Source organism: Sinohyriopsis cumingii, chromosome 4 (genome assembly GCF_028554795.1).
Source record: "Sinohyriopsis cumingii isolate HCF-2022 chromosome 4, ASM2855479v2, whole genome shotgun sequence".
Taxonomy (NCBI): domain Eukaryota; kingdom Metazoa; phylum Mollusca; class Bivalvia; order Unionida; family Unionidae; genus Sinohyriopsis; species Sinohyriopsis cumingii.
Window position 1 is genome coordinate 99644849 of NC_142964.1, and position 21482 is coordinate 99666330.

At 36.0% G+C, this 21482-nt stretch overlaps 1 protein-coding gene across 9 annotated transcripts in view; it reads right to left on the bottom strand.

Annotated features, from left to right (window-relative positions):
- LOC149801763 (focadhesin-like) overlaps positions 1-21482 on the bottom strand; it is a 596289-nt gene that overhangs the window by 140631 nt on the left and 434176 nt on the right. For all 9 annotated transcript variants that reach the window (XM_089956096.1, XM_089956095.1, XM_089956091.1 and 6 more), the window contains 4 exons: positions 15392-15518; positions 7260-7318; positions 5859-5934; positions 748-882 (listed from right to left, as the gene is read on the bottom strand). In XM_089956096.1, the coding sequence (XP_089812222.1) occupies positions 748-882; positions 5859-5934; positions 7260-7318; positions 15392-15518 (397 nt within the window). The remainder of the gene's footprint in view (positions 1-747; positions 883-5858; positions 5935-7259; positions 7319-15391; positions 15519-21482) is intronic.

A 21482-nucleotide genomic window follows, 5' to 3' on the forward strand; every position in this document is an offset into this window, starting at 1 on the left:
GAAGATATGAATCAACTGAATCAAGGTACAGAAAGTTTTGACTTCTGGGAAATGCTGTTTTTCTGCTTAGGAATTTGAAGAAAGTAATTGCTTTTTTAGTAAGTGATATGAACTCTTCAACAAAATTATATATGTGTAAATGTATGTATGTATCTATGTATGTATGTATGTATGTATGTATGTATGTATGTATGTATGTATGTATGTGTGTGTGTGTGTGCACGTGCATGTGTGTGCACATGCATGTGTGCATGCGTGCATGTATGTATGTATGTACAGACACAGTGTAAAGAGAGCAGTCCTATAAGAGGAAAATCATATTTATATGGAGAAAAAAATATTATGATATGGTTAATTGTTTTCCAGTCTCTACTGTGATTCGAACTTGAGCCCATGAGTTCCAGTACCCATCACCTGCATATACTAACCCCAATAACCTCATGAATAAGTGCACATCTATCTACAAAATAGAATAGATACAGGCATTCATGCATAGCAGACACACTTGCAAAGTGATCCAGAAATCAACTCTCACTTGAGTACACAGTCATATATAATCCTTAACATATTTACCACAGTTTATATATAGTAAAATTATTATCAATAATGAGGTCAGAATACTCTAAGACATGTAATTAATTTTCCAAAGGCATGTAATTAATTTTCTTCAGAGAAAACAAATCAGCTTTTCTTAAGTTCTGAGATGTTATAAAAACAATAATTTTCTAACAACTGATATTTACTTACAGCAAATGGAAGCTGGGAAATCTTAATGTGCTCCTCTTTGAATCTGCTGAGAGCCCTGTATGCAGCACCCCTTACTTTGTTATCGCTGGACTGACTGTACAGCCAAAGACTTTGTACAACTTCATACAAAAACACCTGATGAGAGGAAAAATACAGTATACCATCTTTATATGAAATAGTAACATGACATTGTTTAAGTTGGACATAACTTCACATGAGTCTCATACCAAAGTATGCAGCAAGTAGGTTTCATACCACAATATGAAGCAAGTAAGTCTCATACCACAGTATGCATCAGATGAGTTTCATACCACAGTATGCTGCCAGTAGGTCTAATACCACAATATGCAACAAGCTCATACCACAGCATGCATCAGATGAGTGTCATACCACAGTATGCAACATATGAGTCATAAAACCACAGAATACATCAGATAAGTCTCATACCACAGTATGCATCAAGCAGGTCTAATACCACAGTATGCATCAGATGAGTTTCATACCACAGTATGCATCAAGTAGATTTCATACCACAGTATGCATCAGATGAGACTCATACCACAGTATGCATCATGTAGGTTTCATACCACAGAATGCATTAAGTAGGTTTCATACCACAGTATGCATCAGATGAGTCTCATACCACAGTATGCATCAAGTAGCATTCATACCACAGTATACATCAGATCAGTCTCATACCACATTATGCATCACATCAGTCTCATACCACATTATGCAACACCTCTCACTGTCATCACATGACAGACACTACAGCCAAACACTTTGTGTGTGTGTGTGTGTGTTTTGGTTTTTTAACATAGCTTTAACGATTTTTCAGTCATATCACTATGATATCTGCAGAGTGGCAGTTTATAGTGATGTCTAGCACTGGGGCATCATGCCACAGACATGCAGCATGATGTCCCACCCAGTCACATTATCCTGACACCAGGCTGACCAGTCCTAACACTCACCTCTTAATGCTGAGCTCCTAGTGAGGCAGCTGTCAGTACCATTTTTGTAAGTCTTTGGTATAACTTGACCGAGGATCAAACCCACAACCTCCTGCATCTAAGGCAGATGCTCTAACCACTAGGCCACTGGAGCGGTTCCAAACACTTTGCATATTTGCTGACATAAATAACTCATGTTTAGAAATACAGATATCAATATAATTTATTTTTTCTAAATGTAAATAAAGTTTGAGCCTAATGAGGGGTTTGTCTGCTGTACTCATTTTGTCGTTAACCCTTTACTCCCCAGGTATGACTTTCTACGCCTTTACCATTGCATCCGTCTACAAATATCTACACTTTTACCTTTGCACCCCATCTACGCATTTCTACACATCACACAGTATCTACTATGAATATGTTACATATTCCATTTAAATGTCGATTTGGCACGACGTAACCTAATGTTGGTTAAAAGATAAATCGTCTTTACTAATATTCCATATTAATGACATATTTCCTAACATTAGAGCATATAAACCTAAATTTAACCGACCAATTATACATAGTTTTTTTTTTCACGGCTGCATCCAAAATGGCATCACTGGCCGATTGTATTACCTCAATTCGATGTAAATATTATGGCCTTTTCAATAAACGTAAGTTACTCATAATTGTAATTTTTTTCAAATATAATACTGAAGTTTACATTACTAGAACAAATTCATAATGTCATCGTGTTCTTTATATGGAAAATCACATTCTTAGAATGCATGGCAAATACGGCAATTTTTCTTCCATACATTGTAATGTATAATGTAGCTTTAACGTGTTTAAAACATTTAAAACACAAAATCTGCCATAACTGAGGGGCATATACAATAAAATAACAAAATTAAGAATGTTTGTGATGTTAATTTCTTCAATTCATTTCAATATGCAAACTTTCAATCAAATCGTATAACAGAAAATACCAGAAGTGAGATTGTTTATTTACAAAAGGAATATCCTGATCTTGTCAAGGCAATGTGTTCCTCATCTGTTTGTTACAGTGATTTGTCTGGAAGTAAAAACGATTTTTCTGGGTTTAGTTCCAATGAAATACCAGATTTTATAAACAATGATGTCTTTAATGATGAAGGGTATGAAATTCTGTCATCAGATATCGACATCAGACTCGAGTGACAATTTCCAGTTGGACTTTTTGAAAAGATTGTAAGTGAAACAAATAAATTTGCAGCTGAACAACATATGGATTATGAAATCAGTGATGCAAACTGGACAGAGACCAGTGTGCCTGAGATGTCTGCCTTTATTGGCATGTTGATCTTCATGGGGATAATCAAAGCTCCTGACTATAGTTTTTATTGGTCAAATGACAATTTTCTATCCAGCAAAGGAATAAAAAATGTAATGCCATGCAGAAGGTTTGAAAAACTCCTCCAGTACTTTCACCTAAATGATGACAACACAGATTTTCCTGCAGATCATCCTAACCATGACAAACTTCACAAAATTCATCCAATACTGGATGAAGTTCTGGGAAACATTGAGAAAACATACAAGCCTCGCCAACATCAAACCACTGATGAAGGTTTTTATACATTTCTACACTCATTACAAATAATGTATTTCATTCCAACAGTAAATTGCACAGCAGACACATTCTCACATACAGAGATCATAAAAGAAATAAACATACATACATTCATGCATACATATTGTATTGTCTTTCATCTTTACATTAATGTGATTATTTTAAAAATAATTTTTTATAAAAAAACACATAATATATTCATGTTAAATTGTATGTCCAATATAAACCACTCATGTGTGCATATCATATACACACAAAACATACATTAGATATCCATTACCACACAACTCCAAAATATCATGTCTCCATAAATAAATCTAAACATTAGATTCATGAAATCTGAAATTGAATGCATACCTTTTCATAATAATAAAAAGAAATTATTAAAAAAAAGAAATTAACTTTTCATTCACTGATCATATTTTAAGTTTTGATTAAAATTTCATACAATACTTCATTAAATGATTTATCAAGAAGATAATGCACTTTACAGGTATGATTGCATTCAAGGGATAACACAAGCAGTATCTTCCTTCAAAGCCAATCAAGTGGGGCCTGAAAATATGGATGTGCTGTGATAGTTTGTCTGGTTTCTGTCACCAGTTTGAGTTTTACCAGGGGAAGGCAGCAGCAGATCCAATCATCATTGATATTGCTAACCGGAAAATGAAAGATGGGATAGTGCAACTGGTTAACTGTCCGAAGGCTGTCACAAATTACCAACAGTACTACCGAGGGGTTGACATATGTGACCAACTCAGGGCCAAATATCCAGTTGGATGATCATCAAAGAAATGGTGGCGATATATGTTTCATTTTATTATAAATATATGCATAATCAATGGTTTTATAACAATGGTGGAGAGTCATCCTGAGAGTCAGGAAAGAAAAAAACGATTCAGACATTTAGATTTTTGAATTAATTTGGCGAAGCAGCTCACAGGAAGTTTCAAGTGCAGGAAGGATGCCATGCATCGAAAATCTGTAGCACCAGTGATACTGGACAAAATTGAGACAGACAGACTGCAGACACTTAAAAAGAAGATATCCACCTGCAAATTCTGTATCAAGCATGGAGACAAGAGATGTAAAGAAACCAAATTTGGCTGTTATTTGCAATGTCCATCTTTGCTATATAGAACGTCACAGCCTGTTTCATCAAAGCATGTTCATGGTAGAGGAGTAGCTGTGATGTGCTCCAATACAACTGTAAAAAGTTTTTCTTATTGTCATGTTTGTTTGTTTTGTTCATCAACACGAAAGTCTGAGAACAAGTGATTTGATAATTATTTGATATTTATATCTGAGACCAGCTCTTCAATGAAATGAAACATCATTAGGTAAGATCACTTTTTTTCCCCCTCTCATATGTATAGGCTACTAGACAGATTTACATATCCTTAACAACATCACTACTGAGAAATAACAAGAACACACTATGAAATATTTGTAATAATTCATGTATGGAAAGCAGGCCAAGTGAATGAATAACTTTATACAATATGTTTCTGTGAAGGCCATTGAATTGCACTTGAAAAATCTAGAATATTAGTCAAACATAAAGTATGAATAATTTCAAGCTCCAATGATATAATAACATCAAAACTTTGAAGCTTAATTTCATTGTTGCCAACAAAACAGTACCTGAGTTTTTCATCAACGATAAAATGAATCATTAAAGTCCTTCCTTGCATGATATAGAGTCTTGAAACACACTATGGCCAAGAGTAAAATGGTGCCACACATGCCATGTGGGTGCATCTATTTTAAGAAACAGGGATTTTCTTAATATGACCACTCACATTTTAATTATGTTGAAAAAAATTATTGATAATTATAGGTGGTGATAATTAGTATGTACTGGTAATATTAATTTTTATTTGTTAGATATGTTTTTTTTGACTATGTTATGTTATTATCATTACAAAATGAGTGATATAAGAAAACAACCTTGACCTTACATACCACACCGATTTATCCAGTGTCACATTGTGTAATATATTTTGGACTATTATTTTTTTAAATAGCTAAATATGTAATCAAATAATGTTTATATCATGTTTCTTATGAATGTCATATATTCCTTAATGTATATGCCAAATGAATTACAATTACAGCCAGTCTAATGAACAGGTGCTGCCTAGATCCTGAGATGTCAGCCATTATTATGTTACAACTGCTCTGGTGGCCCAATTGATTAGACTTTGGATGCAGTAGGTCACAGGTTTGAACTCTGGCCAAGTCATACCAAAGACCTACAGAAATGGTACTAGCAGCTGCCTCGACTGGTGCAAAGCATGATTCGGTTAGTGTTAGGCCTGGTTGACCTGGTGTCAGGATAATGTGACTGGCTGGGACTTGATGCCACATGTCTCTGGCATGATGCCCCAGTGCAAAACATCAATATAAACTGTCACACTGCAGACATCGAAGTGATAATGACTCAAATTGTTGAAGTGATGTTAAGAATGAAGAAAAGAATCCACATATGCACAATATTTACAAAATGTAATTGATATAATAAAGAAAATGATTGATAGTATATTAAATGAGATCACTACCTCAAACTCTGGACTTTTAACATCCAGTGCTGGCACAAGAGAGAAGAATTCACAGATCTTTTCAACTACAACTGGCCTGAAATAATAGACAGATGAAAGTTGATGATGGCCTTCAGTTCAATATAGAGTAATTCCCATTTACCCATCCCATCCCTGTTCTCTCAATAAAAAGTTTGCTAGTTTTCAGATGTGATATTAAAATTTTCTTAAAACTTCAAAATAAATATGCATTTCCATATTGATTTTGTATCCTGTTTGAAAATCAAAGAACACATTACCATATTTTGTACATTTCGGTTGAAAAAATACTCATGATTTTTTCCCTGAAAACATTAAATTACTTCATTTGGTATCTGGAAACAAACAAGGTAAAAACAAAATCCCAATTATGAAATTAGCACATAGAATAATGTCAATAAGACAAACTGTTCCTATATGAATCTGTAAGCTAATGAAAAACAGGACAGGAACTCTATCAAGGACAGTAAATCTATCCAAGACGACGACTCTATCCTGGATAGTAATTCTATCCTTTGAATTTTCAAATCCATAATGAATTTGATGTATTGCTGATTGATATAAAATGGAGGATATTAGCTGCTAATTCCAATACAAATATTACGATTAGATATCTTACATCAAGACCATGGCTGTCACATACTGGTTGATTAACAGTAATGACATCCCACAACAGTTTTGTTAACTGAATGATAAAAAAAAATCATCCAATAAACTTTGTTAACCAAATCAAAAATTTCATTATGATAAAACATAAAATAATACATTAAAACATTGTTTTTATTCACTATCATAAACAAATTTAATCTCCAAACAGGGCTTCACTTTCAGATTAAACTACTGTCACATGGCAGCATACAGATAATGGCTGACACACACAATGGGGCAAATCTTTTGTGATAAATGCTAGAAAGATTTTTTACATTTTTTACTGTTTATTGTTAGGTTAATGATAACCATTAAATATTTCTTGCTGAGTATGTGCAAGTATTTTCTGAGATAATCAGGTACCTATTTATGACTTACTAAACTGAACTTCATCTTTGTTTAATTACAAGCAAACACACTCAAGACTTTTAGTTGAAAATGAGACACCAGATTATGTCCAAAAACATTAGTTCAGGAAAAATTACTACAAATAATTGTTGGTGTCTGAAACAAAAAGGATACAAAGACATAAAGAAAATAAGGTAAAATTAGATTGTTTCTTTTCTCATTCCAGAAAAAAAAGGCAAAACTTGGACAATTATGCAATAATGAAAATCTGATCTGTCACTCAGATATGTTTTATCTGGCTATGCTATGAAGATATGAAAAAGAATAATTTTTGTGGCAAATGTATATTTTGGGGAAAAAATTTATGAAACTAAAACTGTTACTTACCTGGAATCAGAAATGAGTTTTCCTTTCAAAACTTGCCAGGCTGATCTCAACTCAATTACCTGAAACAAAGGAAAGGTAGATCAAAACACAGGTGATAGCAAAAAGTAAAAGAAATTGCCATGAGTTCAGTATGATTCATAGATTACAAATTGTAGGTTCATGGCTACCATAAACTCAACATGTAATAATCTATCAGTATAAATATATGTAACAAGATCCCTGTCAGATTTTGGCACCAATAAGAAATTTCTGCAAAACCATAAAAATTGAAATCTTTAGAAATAAATGATTCAACAATTTTTTCTCCAAAAGATGGTGGAGTCATCTCCCTTGCACTGCCAAAATGTCTTTTATGAAATGGAAGTAAACAAAATTGTATATAATGGATTCATTGATCTCAATAGTCAAAAGCACATCTTGTAGGTGATGTATACTGAAAGAATGTTGTTATAGAAGGGATGAAGTTGCCCATTATAAGAATGAAAAGGAGAGAGATGAAAAGTATCATGGACACTACCAGAGGGATAAGAAATGTGGCTATTGAAATTTGGAAAACATTATAAATGGCATCATTAAATACCCAAAGTTACAAACAAAACACATTGATAGAAATTTTGAATGACAATTATATTGTCATTATTTCCAACAGATAGTGGTCCAGGAATTTTTGTCATGGACACCTGCAAAATATACATTAGAAACTGAAAAAAAGTTACAGAAAAGCAATACTTAACAAGGATAAATACAAAGACCCAAGCAACAGAAAAACAAGTGGATTATTTATTCAAAAATGGATATGTGTAACAAAACATTATAGTGCAGAGAAATCCTATTACACCAGGCAGTGTAAAAAAAGGAGATAAATTTGAGTCCTTATTGGTGGATTCAATCATCCAAAAGAATGGGTAACCAAAACAGAACTAAAAGTTTATATCACCCCTCTTCCACAATTCATTCAAGATAAAACTTTTACAAATAAATTTAGTGAAATAAAAACCAAGATGACGGTAGGTACAGTCATTTTCTGTATCAGTGTGAAAGCCTTATACCCTGGCATTTTATATCAACATGTCTCAGTGTGAGAACCTTATATCCTTAGCATTCTTTGAAAGCAATGGATAATGGCATGCAATCTATCAGTGTGAGAGCATTATACCCTAGCATACTGTACCAATGTAAGAACCTGATACCCTAGCATTTTGTCTCAGTGTGAGAGCCTTATACCCTAGCATTCTGTCTCAATATGACAACTTCATCCCCTAGCATTCTGCATCAGTGTGAGAGCCTTAAACCCTAGCATTCTGATCAATGTGAGAACCTTATACACTAGCATTTTGTCTCAGTGTGAAAGCCTCAAACCCAAGCATTCTGCATCAATGTGACAGCCTAAGAACCTATCATTCTGTATAATTGTAACAACCTTATACACTAGCATTCTGTGAAAAGAACACCTAATGGCATGCGACATATCAACGTGAAAGCCTTATACACAAGCAATCTGTGAAAAGAACACCTAATAGCAGGCGATGTATTAATGTGAGAACCTTATACCCAAATATTCTGTGAAAAGATCAGTTAACAGAATGCAACATATGAAAGTGAGAGCCTTATACCACATTCTGCATCAATGTGAGAACCTTTATGTTCCTCTGTAGATTCTATACTGGCTAGCTACAAATGACAACTTGTTCATGTTCCACTGTAGACTCTATACTGACTAGCTGCCATAGATAACTTGTGTAGACTCTAAACTTATGTTCGACTGTAGATTCTATACTGGCTAGCTACAAATGATAACTTGTTCATGTTCCACTGTAGACTCTATACTGACTAGCTGCTATAGATAACTTGTGTAGACTCTTAACTTATGTTCGTCTGTAGACTCTATACTGACTAGCTACAACAGATAACCTACTTATGTTTGACTGTAGACTTTATACTGACTGCAGATAAACTATGTTCCACTGCAGATCCTGTTCTAGCCAACTACCAATTATCATGATCTAACAGTTAATGCCCATTCATATTCACCGTGCACACAAATATTTATGCATGAGTGTCTGCTACAAGAAGATTGTATAATTATGTATATCTATATTATGTCTTAACTTTTGTTTATGACTGTAGATTGGACTTTAAGATAATGGTCATTTATAAACACAATGTTTACCTGATTACTGTATTAACCGTATATGCTGGGACACTGTATTTGTTGGGACACCATAAATTTATTTTAAAAGTAATTTTTTGTGCACTGTATGTTCTGGGACACATTTTTTTTTCGAGTCGTAAGTTGTGGGACACCTTTTATATCATTCGAAAATTACATGTCAGAAAATGCACTCAAACGTAAATTTTATTTTTAAAAAACTTTAAAAAAGAAAATGCTGTGAGTAGTATTTGTTTACACTTTTCTTCATAGATGCAAATTTGCTAAGAACAAGAGCTCAGGTAAGAACGAATCGTTTGTGTATATGAGAATGATTTCAACTTTTTCTGTTCTAATTTAAGCTTCAACAAAGTTTTTTTATTATTAAATGCCAAGATTTATTTGCCGTTCGTGCTTTTTACAAGACTTATTTTGGCAAAATAACTATTGATGAGCATAGTATAAACTATTCACTGTAATTACGTAAAAACAAGGGGCCCCAAGTGGCCAAGTGGTCTAAAGCGCTTTCCGTTACGAATCACTGCCGTCTCACCACTGTCTGCATGGGTTCGAGTCTCGGATTCAGCCAATGCGGGTATGTGAGAAAGCTTGCCAGTAGCTTCTGATTGGTTAGTGGTTCTTTCCGGGGTTTTGCCCGGTTCTTCCTCCACCATTAATACTAGCCGCCATGTATAGCCTATCGTGTGCTGAAAAATGGAGTTAAACCCTACAACAACAACAATAGCGTAAAAACATAATCAGAGAGAGAGAGAGAGAAAGAAAGAGAGATACTGATAGATAGTGATGGTACAGAGTGATTGATAAACATACTAATTCCAAAACCAAACATCTTTTATTTACACAGCAGTGATGTCTGACAAGTACTGCTGAACAAACTTGAATGCTGCTAATATATATTTAATTTAAATCCTTCAATCTGTCCACATTATTAACTGCCCACTCAACCTCCTCAGGCTCAAATCCATCAAATTTTTCCTTTTTACTATCACTGCCATCACATTCAGTATCTCTTATGATATTGTCCTCACATACATTCAAGTTATTGTTAATACCACAAACATTAAATGATTTTTGGATCAGATCTGGCTTGTCCCGAAGCGATTCGACTGCTTTCACAATCTATTTCACAATTGTTTGTTTATCTCCACTCTTAATACGAGACATGTTGTCATTTTCCTTGGAAAATGCTGCTTTATGAATAAAATTTGTCCAGCTTTTCCTCATGTCTAACTTGACCAGTTTATTTACACTGAAGTCTAGTGGCTGTAGCTTGTTAGGTGCATCCACCCAGAATAACTGCAGGCACCGTGTTAAACCTTCTCAAAGAATGTTTTACAACATCTGTAATATGCACTCAGAAAGAATCCATCGCAAAAAGAGATCGCTCCTTTCCTGTATACTTGAGATATATCTCTTTAATCCACAGCAGCACCACCTCCTCATCAACCCAACCCTTCTCCTGCACACGTACGACCCATCTTTTTTGGTGCCTGAATATCTTTTAGCTCCGTCACATCATGAAAACTTTTCATTGGCAGCAACACGTATTCTGCAGAAGAAACTGCAAGTACTAAGATTAGATGCTTTTTATCCACACTAGTCGTGCAAATTCTCACATTTTTAACACCTTTCTCTTCAAAAGTTCATCCTGGAATGAGATCAAAGTACATAGGAGTTTCATCCATGTTAATTATCATCTTGTCTTCAAAATTGTCTTCTTCTCTTCTTGCCTTTACGAATTCGTGATATAATTTATTTTCTCCTCCAAATCTTATGGGAGATGCTGGGCCATCATTGTCCATGAATGAAGCCCGAGGTTGTGTCACTTTAAAAAAACCTTTTGCCCAGTTACTACTGGCTTGAAACTCAATTCCTGGATGTTCACTTGACACAAATTCTTTGGCATAAGCATATATAGTGTCCACACTAACAGGGATCTGAAGATCGCATTAGACGAGAACCCACTTTGCAATTTTTCCATCTAACTCATTGCCATATGATACTGGTCTCCCACTTCTTGCTAAATGTCCCTATACATTCAGCTGCTGAGAAAAGTCTATTTTTGACCAATCTGCTATGGTTGATTTGGGGATTTTGAAATGCCTTGCTGTTACTTGAATTCCATGCAATTTTGAGAAATTTACAACTTCCTCTGTTTGCTTTAATGTAAAATGCTTGTAATGCCCTCGCCTGACATCATCAATTTTGTAGGCATCATCTCTCACCTGACTGGGTTCTCCAATTTCTTGTCTTTTTGCAGTTGGTTCATTTTCTTTTACATCACACTCCTCCTCTCTAGCATGCTTTTTTGGTCGACCTATGGGCCTCTCAGATGAAGCTTTAGGCAACGCATTTTCTTTCCATGCACGAGGCAAGGCCTCTTCACTATTTGAGTATCGTACTACAAACTTATCCATAATAGTGATTATCTATAATGTGGTTTATTTTGTTTTAGTTTTATTCCCCTTTATATATGCTATGTACGTGATAACAATGTGAGGAATCACTTTTTGTGTAAATGTGTGAGAAGTTATTGTTTCAAAGTGTTCCATTGTTTCTATTTATTTTCAAAATCCCAGTGAAAACTGGTAGAAAGAAATCAAAGCTGGCTTTCCCATGTTGGCTGATTTTGTACACGTATGTATATTTTACAAAAAATCTCCACACTAAAAGGAATCCAAAATCTGCTTTCAGGGTCGGCTTGCTTTGTAATAAATTAACCTTTGTATTTGATATCCTACCGGTAAGTTCAAACAATGACTTTATGGCTGTTACAAGGTGTGTTTATTCAACACCTGGGCTTTCATTTATATGCCATCTGTAGTCATAATTGACGCAAATGGGTTTCGAGTTCTTCAGTGTAAATAGTATACACAGCATTAGCTTGCTTTTATAAGACTTCTGTAAACCATGGAATCAAAAAGATTGTCATTTGTACTCACAGTGAATGTATTTCTAATAATGATTTTAGTTTGTGAGATACTGTCATATTGTTACCCTGGATATAATACACTCTTGGTTATTTTGTACCTTACACCGTGTCACGCATGAATGGCAGGTGCTTTCAAGCAAAGGGGCTGATAATTCTCACTCTCTCTCTCGTATGTGATTTTGCAGGATCCAGTTTTTATTCTCATAACATTCAAACCTTTGAGGACAACCAAACATGATTCATTTCTTAATATTCACGTCAATGACCAATGTGTTGTGTTGTCTGACGAAAGCAATAACACTATGGATGCATGCGTTACTTACACGCAGTTCGTGAATATATTTTTCCTTTAATAAAATGCTAATGTCTACCAAAAAAGTGAATAAATGATAACAGTACAAGGTTAGTTTCTTTCATTTTATTATCAAATAAGCATTTTATTTATCTATTTTATTGTAACATGTGGTGTGGCCTGGGGAGGGGTGGGAGCACAAATTGAAGACAATTTATTTCATTTCTTCAGTCTTGGGACACATGGTGTAGGTTTTAAAAAAAATCACCATAAGTTCTGGGACACGAAAAAAAAAATTATTTTTTCGTGTCCCAACATGTGGTAAATACAGTAACTTTTGTCCATGATTGTAAGTTGTAAATAATATGTTAACATAACTTTTTAGTTCAGAACATTCTAGAAACAGACAATTTATGTAGGAAGAGTACAACATCAGTCTTGATCCAGTTAGACTAGGTTCCTCCATCAGAAATCTTTAAATTTTATTATGTTGCAGGTCAAGCTAAATGTCTATAAATAAGGAACTGATAACAAATAATTAATTTGTTTTAAGATCAGTCTGTGGAATCCACTGATCAGATTTACAGTTGTGTTCAGACACAATTACGGAGAATTTGTTTATTTAAAATATTCATTGGAATTAAAAAGTCCTCATCAACTTTTGGACTAACGCACTACTTTTGGCATTATTGTGAACTCATTCAAAGACATTCTGGACTGCGTCACTGTGGTACAACCAGACATTCAAGACTACAGGAATATATTAAGAACATTCCACATTTCCAGAACATTCTATAGTTTTGGACTTGTGATAGGAATTTTAGTATTATTTAGAATTTATTTCACAAAATTGTTAAGTGTCTCTTGAATTCTGACTATGTATAGTAAAGAAATAAATGTGTTGTGTGTTGTGTGATGTAATTTGGATTTTTAACGTAGATTTAACAATATTTCAGTCATATCGCTATGATGTCTGCAATGTGGCAGTTTATAGTGATGTCCAGCACTGGGGCATCATACCGCAGACATGTAGCATGATGTCCCCACCCAGTCACATTATTCTGACACCAGGCCAACCAGTCCTAACACTAACCTCTTAATGCTGAGCGCCAAGCGAGGCAGCTGTTAGTACCATTTTTGTAAGTCTTTGGTTTGACTCAGTCAGGGATCGAACCCATTACCTCCCACATCCGAGGCAGACACTCTAACCACTAGGTCAGCGGAGCAGTGATAAGAAATACATAACATGTTAATTTTACTTAAATTGCTGGTTTCAACTTCCATGAGTCATAACATAATATCAAATCTAAAAAAAATTCACGTTAAAATGTTCATTAACACCTAAGTCACTCCTGGAAGGTTGATTACACTTGGAAGAATGTTGCATATTTGCCTGTAAACTCCCTAACAACTGCATGAAAACATTTGTATTTGATGACTGAGAAGATGCAACCACTAATCTGGCTGTGGAATTGCAATTAAGGGAGCTAAATGCAAACAGACTGATTGCTCAGTTATACAGTTTTGTCTCCCTTGCATCAAGCACGGCAGCCATTTTGAACAAAGCACGTGCATTTAGAACTTCCAGCTGTATACTTATTTTTGGTATCAAGTTATTGTGTAATTTATGTTTAATCTGTGATTATTTTCATGCTGATAATTCAAAAAAAATACTGAGAGAATAAACAATAACTGAACAATTATGTCCTTTGCAATATGGAAGAAGTGGGTCAATTTTGTGGACTATCTATTGCTAAACTTGTCATGGAAACATGACACAACAATTTGAGTTTTAACATAGTTTCTTTCAGAGTTATAAATGGAACTATTTATTTAATAAAGATTAAGTCAGACTTGATTTTTCATTATCAAATCAAGATAACTTGTAGAAAGACAACAACATAAATAATAATAATAATAATAATAATATTATTATTATTATTAATAATGTCTATATTTAAAGAGGGTAACTCAATTAGTTAAATATATCTAATCTTCCTCTAAACTTGCCAGATGGTAGATAAAACATTGTTTTCCCCTGAACACGTGTTAACCTATTTACAATTACTGGAGATATGATTCTAACAGTCAGAAGAATGAATATTCAAAACAAAGAACATCCTTCAATATTGAGAAAATCTAATCTGGCCATCTACATATCTAAGAACCACCTTCTTAGTTTCAATGTACAAGGTCAAGTGGTCGATCATTTTAACAATGTTCACACCCAAAAAGTTAAATTTAAGACTAATAAAAACAACTTAAGAAAAATAAGCATTCAGATAGGATGACACTCTAATCAGGTCCCCTACATATGAATCGAAATCAGGTCCCCTAATCAGATCCCCTACATATGAATCGAAAGCTTCATTTTGTCAACATCAAATGGTTCATTCCTAACTGTGCCAATAAGCCTCTTGAGACAGACAGACATATGCAAATAAAGACAAGCATATTAGTATATTTCCCTTTATAAAAAAATTGGGGTTAAAAAATCCTATAAAATTATTTGTTAGTTTTTTTAAAATAAGGTGGGCATATCATCAAGCATCGTGTTGTCCTCTCATATATATACTGTATATATATATATATATATATATATATATATATATATATATATATATATATATATATATATATATATATAAAACAGGTTTGAACAGGATCAAAGCAAGGTGCCTGGACCACTGCAAATGACTGGGGGATAACAAATTCAGGTTTGTTATGTACTGACTTACCTCTGTCTCACAAAGGCAACACAGACCCTCCAGGGCCATAGCAACAGCTGGGGCATAATGTTCCTCTGTGCAGAAGTTCAAAATATCAGACAGGGGGCCAAGCAAGTCAGCTCCATGTTGCTCTGGCCTGGGAATATATTTAGCATGGCTGTTAACTTCTTGTTAAAGATGAGAGATGTATCACATATAGCATAACATTATCCAAGTCCTTCACATACCCACACCATGTTTTAAGCTTTAGGTATGTCTCTTCAGAGTTCAACAGTAAATTCTAGCTAAGAAACGTGTATATTTTTTTAGGAGGGGTAGAAAGGTGGTAAGGCAAATTTGTACTACCTAATATCAACCTGTTTTTATTACATTGCTATCAGTTTTTCTGGTACATGCCTCCAGCGCAAGGTGAATTTCCTCCTTCAATTAGTAACTTAAGAGGTCTAGAACATAAGAAAACATAATCCCAGCCTGATACCTTAGTCATTTCTGTTATTCAATTAGCAACTGGAGGTCTAGAATCTAAGTAAACACAGTCCCAGTCTGATACCAGTCATTTCTGTCATTCAGTTAGCAACTGGAGGTCTAGAACCTAAGTAAACACAGTCCCAGTCTGATACCAGTCATTTCTGTCATTCAGTTAGCAACTGGAGGTCTAGAACCTAAGTAAACACAGTCCCAGTCTGATACCAGTCATTTCTGTCATTCAGTTAGCAACTGGAGGTCTAGAATCTAAGTAAACACAGTCCCAGTCTGATACCAGTCATTTCTGTCATTCAGTTAGCAACTGGAGGTCTAGAATCTAAGTAAACACAGTCCCAGTCTGATACCAGTCATTTCTGTCATTCAGTTAGCAACTGGAGGTCTAGAACCTAAGTAAACACAGTCCCAGTCTGATACCAGTCATTTCTGTCATTCAGTTAGCAACTGGTGGTCTAGAATCTAAGTAAACACAGTCCCAGTCTGATACCTTAGTCACCTGTCATTCAGTTAGCAACTGGAGGTCTAGAACATAAATAAACACAGTCCCAGTCTGATACCAGTCATTTCTGTCATTCAGTTAGCAACTGGAGGTCTAGAACCTAAGTAAACACAGTCCCAGTCTGATACCTTAGTCACCTCTGTCATTCAGTTAGCAACCAGAGGTCTAGAACATAAGTAAACACAGTCCCAGTCTGATACCATAGTCACTTCTGTCATTCAGAAAGTCATCCTTCTTTCACTTGGATCATGACTGAAAGGACATCAGAGCAGGGAGGAAGGAAGGAAGGAATCTGCTAATAATATAACATGCAAGTTATACATAATTAATAATTAGTTTTACCCTCCCCCCACTAATTTTAATAGCCGTAATAAGTTATCTGTTCTTATTATGTAGGTGACATTCCCAGCCTTGAGACTGGCTGATGGACCCATGCACATCTAAAAGAGTTAACATAGAAAGCTACTGTCAGTTGGGTGCTCTGCCTCAGATTGGAGGAACAGCAATGGCAAGGCCTAATGCATAAATACCTTCACTCTGTTATGACAGTGAATGATGGTAGAATGAAGAGGCAGATTGAGACGGCAAGAAGGTGGCCTCAATGACATCATCCAGAGAAGAATGATTAAGATAAGCCAAAATATGCAGCACAAACCCTAACCTGATGGGCTCCGATTTTCTACAGGAAAGATATCTCAGTGAGAGATTAATAAGCTCTTTTGATAGAATTGGCCATCTCGAGATGGTAACTGCCAAAGTATCATCAGTAACTTTGAGAGGGAGAATGAAATTATTTCATCCATTTATTTTCCCATTTGACTGAGCCAAAAAGAAAAATATGTCCCTAACCTGGTAAAGGAGTTTAATTTGATCATCCCTTGCACGGATACATCTTAGATTTGGGATTTCACACGATTTAGGGGCTACCAAAAATAGCTGATTCTAGGCCAGAAACCAGGCTAATAATGACGGAAACTGAATCATAGTTGCCACTGAATCACAGTAATCCCTTTTTGTACAGATAAGGCATAAATTTCATTTCTTCTTCTCAAAGATGATTGAGAGAGAAAGAAGACCTTCTGTAAAGTAAAATTCTCAAAGGAAGCCTCCCTCAAGTGTTTATAAGGTTGGTTAAACAGCAACAAAAGAACACACAAAAGATTCCACCCAGGCATTAGACATTAAAAAGCAATAAGCTGGTCTTTGAAACTAAAGCCACCTGATAAGGTCCTAAAGATTAGGGTCTGACCCTATGGTAAAGTTCATAGGAATCTTAAATAGTATGGGAGATACTTGCTGTATAGCCCAAAGGTGGAGACTGAGCAATATTTTTCTTTGAAAAGAAAGAGAAGAAAATCAACAGTTGTGGTCACAATGGATCAATTTGTTGCCTACTGCACCAGTTATAGAGTACTTCTCTCTTGGCATTGTAAATGTTGCAGATCAAATGTCTTCGAGCCTGGATGTTGCATTTGGCAACCCTGCTAGAAAACTTACTGTGGCTGAGATATGCTTTGCCATGGGCCAGGTAAGAAGGTGGGGAGTCAGTTAACTATTGTGCAGGAGCCACACTCCATGCTGCAACTGTTGGTCCTTCCTCAGAAGTAATCCACTGGGGGCAGCAACCAAAAAGTAGATATTGTTAACCCAAAAACACTGATGCCACAGAGAGAAGCTGTTAAAAATGAGACCATTCTTTGAGGACAAACTGACAGGTTGTCCACCAGGACATATCTGTTATCTGAAATGTGGCAGACTTGGAGAGTAATTCCCCCCAAAGCTGTCCTTTTCAGGAGATTCCAAGCTTCCAAGCAAAAAGAAGGTGTATGGGTGCTTCTGTGATGTCTGAGATATGATACAACCAAGGTGTTGTCCATGGCAACCATAATACAGTGGTGTCTCATGAGATAGATGTAATCCCTATGGTGAATGGAAAATGGTCTGCATTTCTAGGTTGTTAATATGAAGAGAAGATGCCTTCAGAAACCATGAGCCCTAATGAACCAGTCCTGATTTAGCCACTAACTCAAGTGGAAATGAAACTGGATACCAAAGGAACTGAGTTCAAACAAAGGTCCCTGCAAGGTCTCAAGTTTGCAAGCAGAGAAAATTGTAGATGTCCTATGATGTCTTTCAAGGGGAACCAAAGAGAAGTAGAGGGGAGCAGACAATGAAGTCTTGCCAAACTCTTGATATGAGGGACAGTAACTATGTAATCCTGCTGAGAGGAACATAAACTGTCCCTTGAATCATGAGGAAATTTATCCCCTTGAAAATGAATCAGATCTGATTTCTTCTGATTTGGAATTACACCCAGACAAAAGTCACTATCTGCCAACAGAGTGACAGGTCTCTTAGTAAGGCATATTGGAGAATGAATGTTGTACATCAACCAGTTATCAAATAACTAGATGATGGATTCCATAATGATCTCATGTAAGCTGCTATTACTCCCATCACTCTGGTAATGGCTGTGGGAACAGAGGCTAGGCCAAAGAAAAGAGCCTGAATTTCCTCTCTGTGTGTATGTGATTTGGATTTTTAATGAAGCTTTACAAAAATTTCAGTCATATCGCTATGACATCTGCAGTGTGGCAGTTTATAGTGATGTTTAGCACTGGGGCATCATGCTGCAGACATGTAGCATTATGTCCCACCCAGTCACATTATCCTGACACCAGGCCGACCAGTCCCAATACTAACCTCTTAATGCTGAGTGCCAAGCAAGGCAGCTGTTAGCACCATTTTTGTAAGTCTTTGGTATGACTCAGCCAGGGACTGAACCCATGACCTCCCGCATCCAAGGCGGATGCTCTAACCACTGAATTTCCTGTGGGATTTGAAGATGGGGATGGGGATGTGTAAGTCTGCATCCTGGAGGTTAATGGAGACTGCCCAGTCAATCTTCATTATGTTGTTTGAGGCTTATGTCTTCATCTTGAAGTGTTCTTCCTGAATAAATCTGTTTAATGGGGAGCAATTAATGATTTGGCAAAATGTCTACCCTTTACTTGCAAGCAGAAAGATTCATGAATAGAATCCTGGAGTGTTTATTACCTTTTCTACTGCCCCTTCTTAACTAGAGTGTATACCTCTTCCCTACACATGTTAATTTGGTCAAGTTGAACCAAATTGGGGTCCTTGAGGTGGAGAGTCCCAAAGTAACACAGTAATCCACTTTTATTGTGTAGAGAACTCATGCATCTGTTAGGTCAAATCAGGACTCTAAAAAAGGCATAGTCTAACACCTTCTGGGATGTAAGGAAGAGGTGTCTTGGCAAGAGAAGGTGTAATCCCTTGGGTTGACTTGCTCCTTCCTTAAGGAGAGGATAAAAGTGCAGAGACTTCATACCCTGTCTTTTCAAGTGCACATGTTTAATGAAAGAAGGAAGAGATGATTTAAAGGATGTCTGGTGGTTATGCTGGGACCCCTGCTTAACCATGCAGCAGTGAGACCCTTAGATCTCCCAGGCTGAGGACACTTCTTAGCTGGTTTAGCTGGGTCTGGAACTGTGGCTAATGACTGTTGTTAATCCCTTTGATCTTGAGAAGCCATTATAGAAACTGAGATTAAACCACTGCATAAGGACTCAACAGATTCTCGCTGTGTTCCAGCAAAATATTTGAGGTCTCACTAAGCAATTATTTGCACATGAAGAAGTTGTGCTATGAAAGAACCACTGACATCAAGTGCCTTATTATCTAGAAGTCTCTGCAAGGCAATTGCTGACTCCTACCTCACAAGGTTATGTGAGACTGATACCATGAGATCAGTGTGTGAAGCTATGGTAGGAGGGTCTGACTGTAAGCTTCACTGCTTCCAAGTCCTCATTGATAATACTTTAGTGCATGAAGTCACCAAACAGATAAATACACATTGTAAGCTGAATGCTGGAACAAGGGGCTGCCACAGGCAAGAGGGGAATCTTGGCCATTTGATAATTTCTGTGCTATGCCATTCACCACAGCAGAGTGGGGAAGCAGCAGGAGATTGGATTTATCTTGAGTCCTTGAAAACCCTTCCATACTAGTAACCAAAAACCCTAAAAGGCAGAAAACTCTGTTGATGCTTACCACCTTCATCTTCTATTGCCTAACGAGTAGGGATGGACAGAGATGGTGATCCTATAGAAGAACAAACCAATGGAATTATATCCACCTTGAACTTTTTCATGTCCACTAGTATAAAAAGTTCATCATTCGGTTTTTGTTGACAGGGCAAGACAGGAATATCCCTTTCCTTCTCTCCTTGGAGGTCCTTGAGGTAGAGGGACCCAAAGTAAAGCCAGCAATTCTCTTTTATTGTGTAGAGGGTCCCAGCATTCAGCTATACAGTGCATTTGCCTGTTTGGACACTCAAACATCATGGACTGCATAACCTTCATAATGTATGAAGTAAGAAGACTTGGCTGAGGCTTGAACCCATGCAGACAGAGGGTGAGATGGCAGTGATGTGTAATGGTGAGCACTTTAGACAACTCAGCGCCACCCCCACCCCCCACAAAAAAGTCAAATGCAACACTGAAATGGATATGTTTAATGGGAAATAAACCAAAATACACTGGAACAGATCCTAGGATTTGAGTGCTCAGAGGCATGCATAATACAGCATGGAATCCATGGCAAAAACAAATAAAGGATGAGATTCCAAATAATGGAAGTGACTAAGATATCAGGCTGAGATTATTGTTTGTTTTTTTAACATTAGTAATTTCCTATACTTGGAGCATAAATATGTTCAGAGTTCAACTTTTTTGGCAATATCACACTGCCTTCATTGGCAACTAATGTTGATCATGTGACCTATACCTGTGAACTCTGAAGATATTTATGCTCTATGCGAAATTACTAATAATCATGAATTATCCAGAGCAAGGAAGCAACCTTTTCAGTTGTGGCAAACATTAACTAACTGAAGGAGCAGATTCACCTAGGACTAGGAACTAGCACCAGAAGTGACTGCAATGTAATATATAACTACTCTTAAAATCCAGATTTCCTTGATAGAATATCACTGTCAAGCTCTGTGATTTTGCTCTCATAGAGACTGTCAGAGGATAACATTTAAACATTTTATATCTAAAAACGTGCTGTTAATGCATATTCCAAAACCCTCTT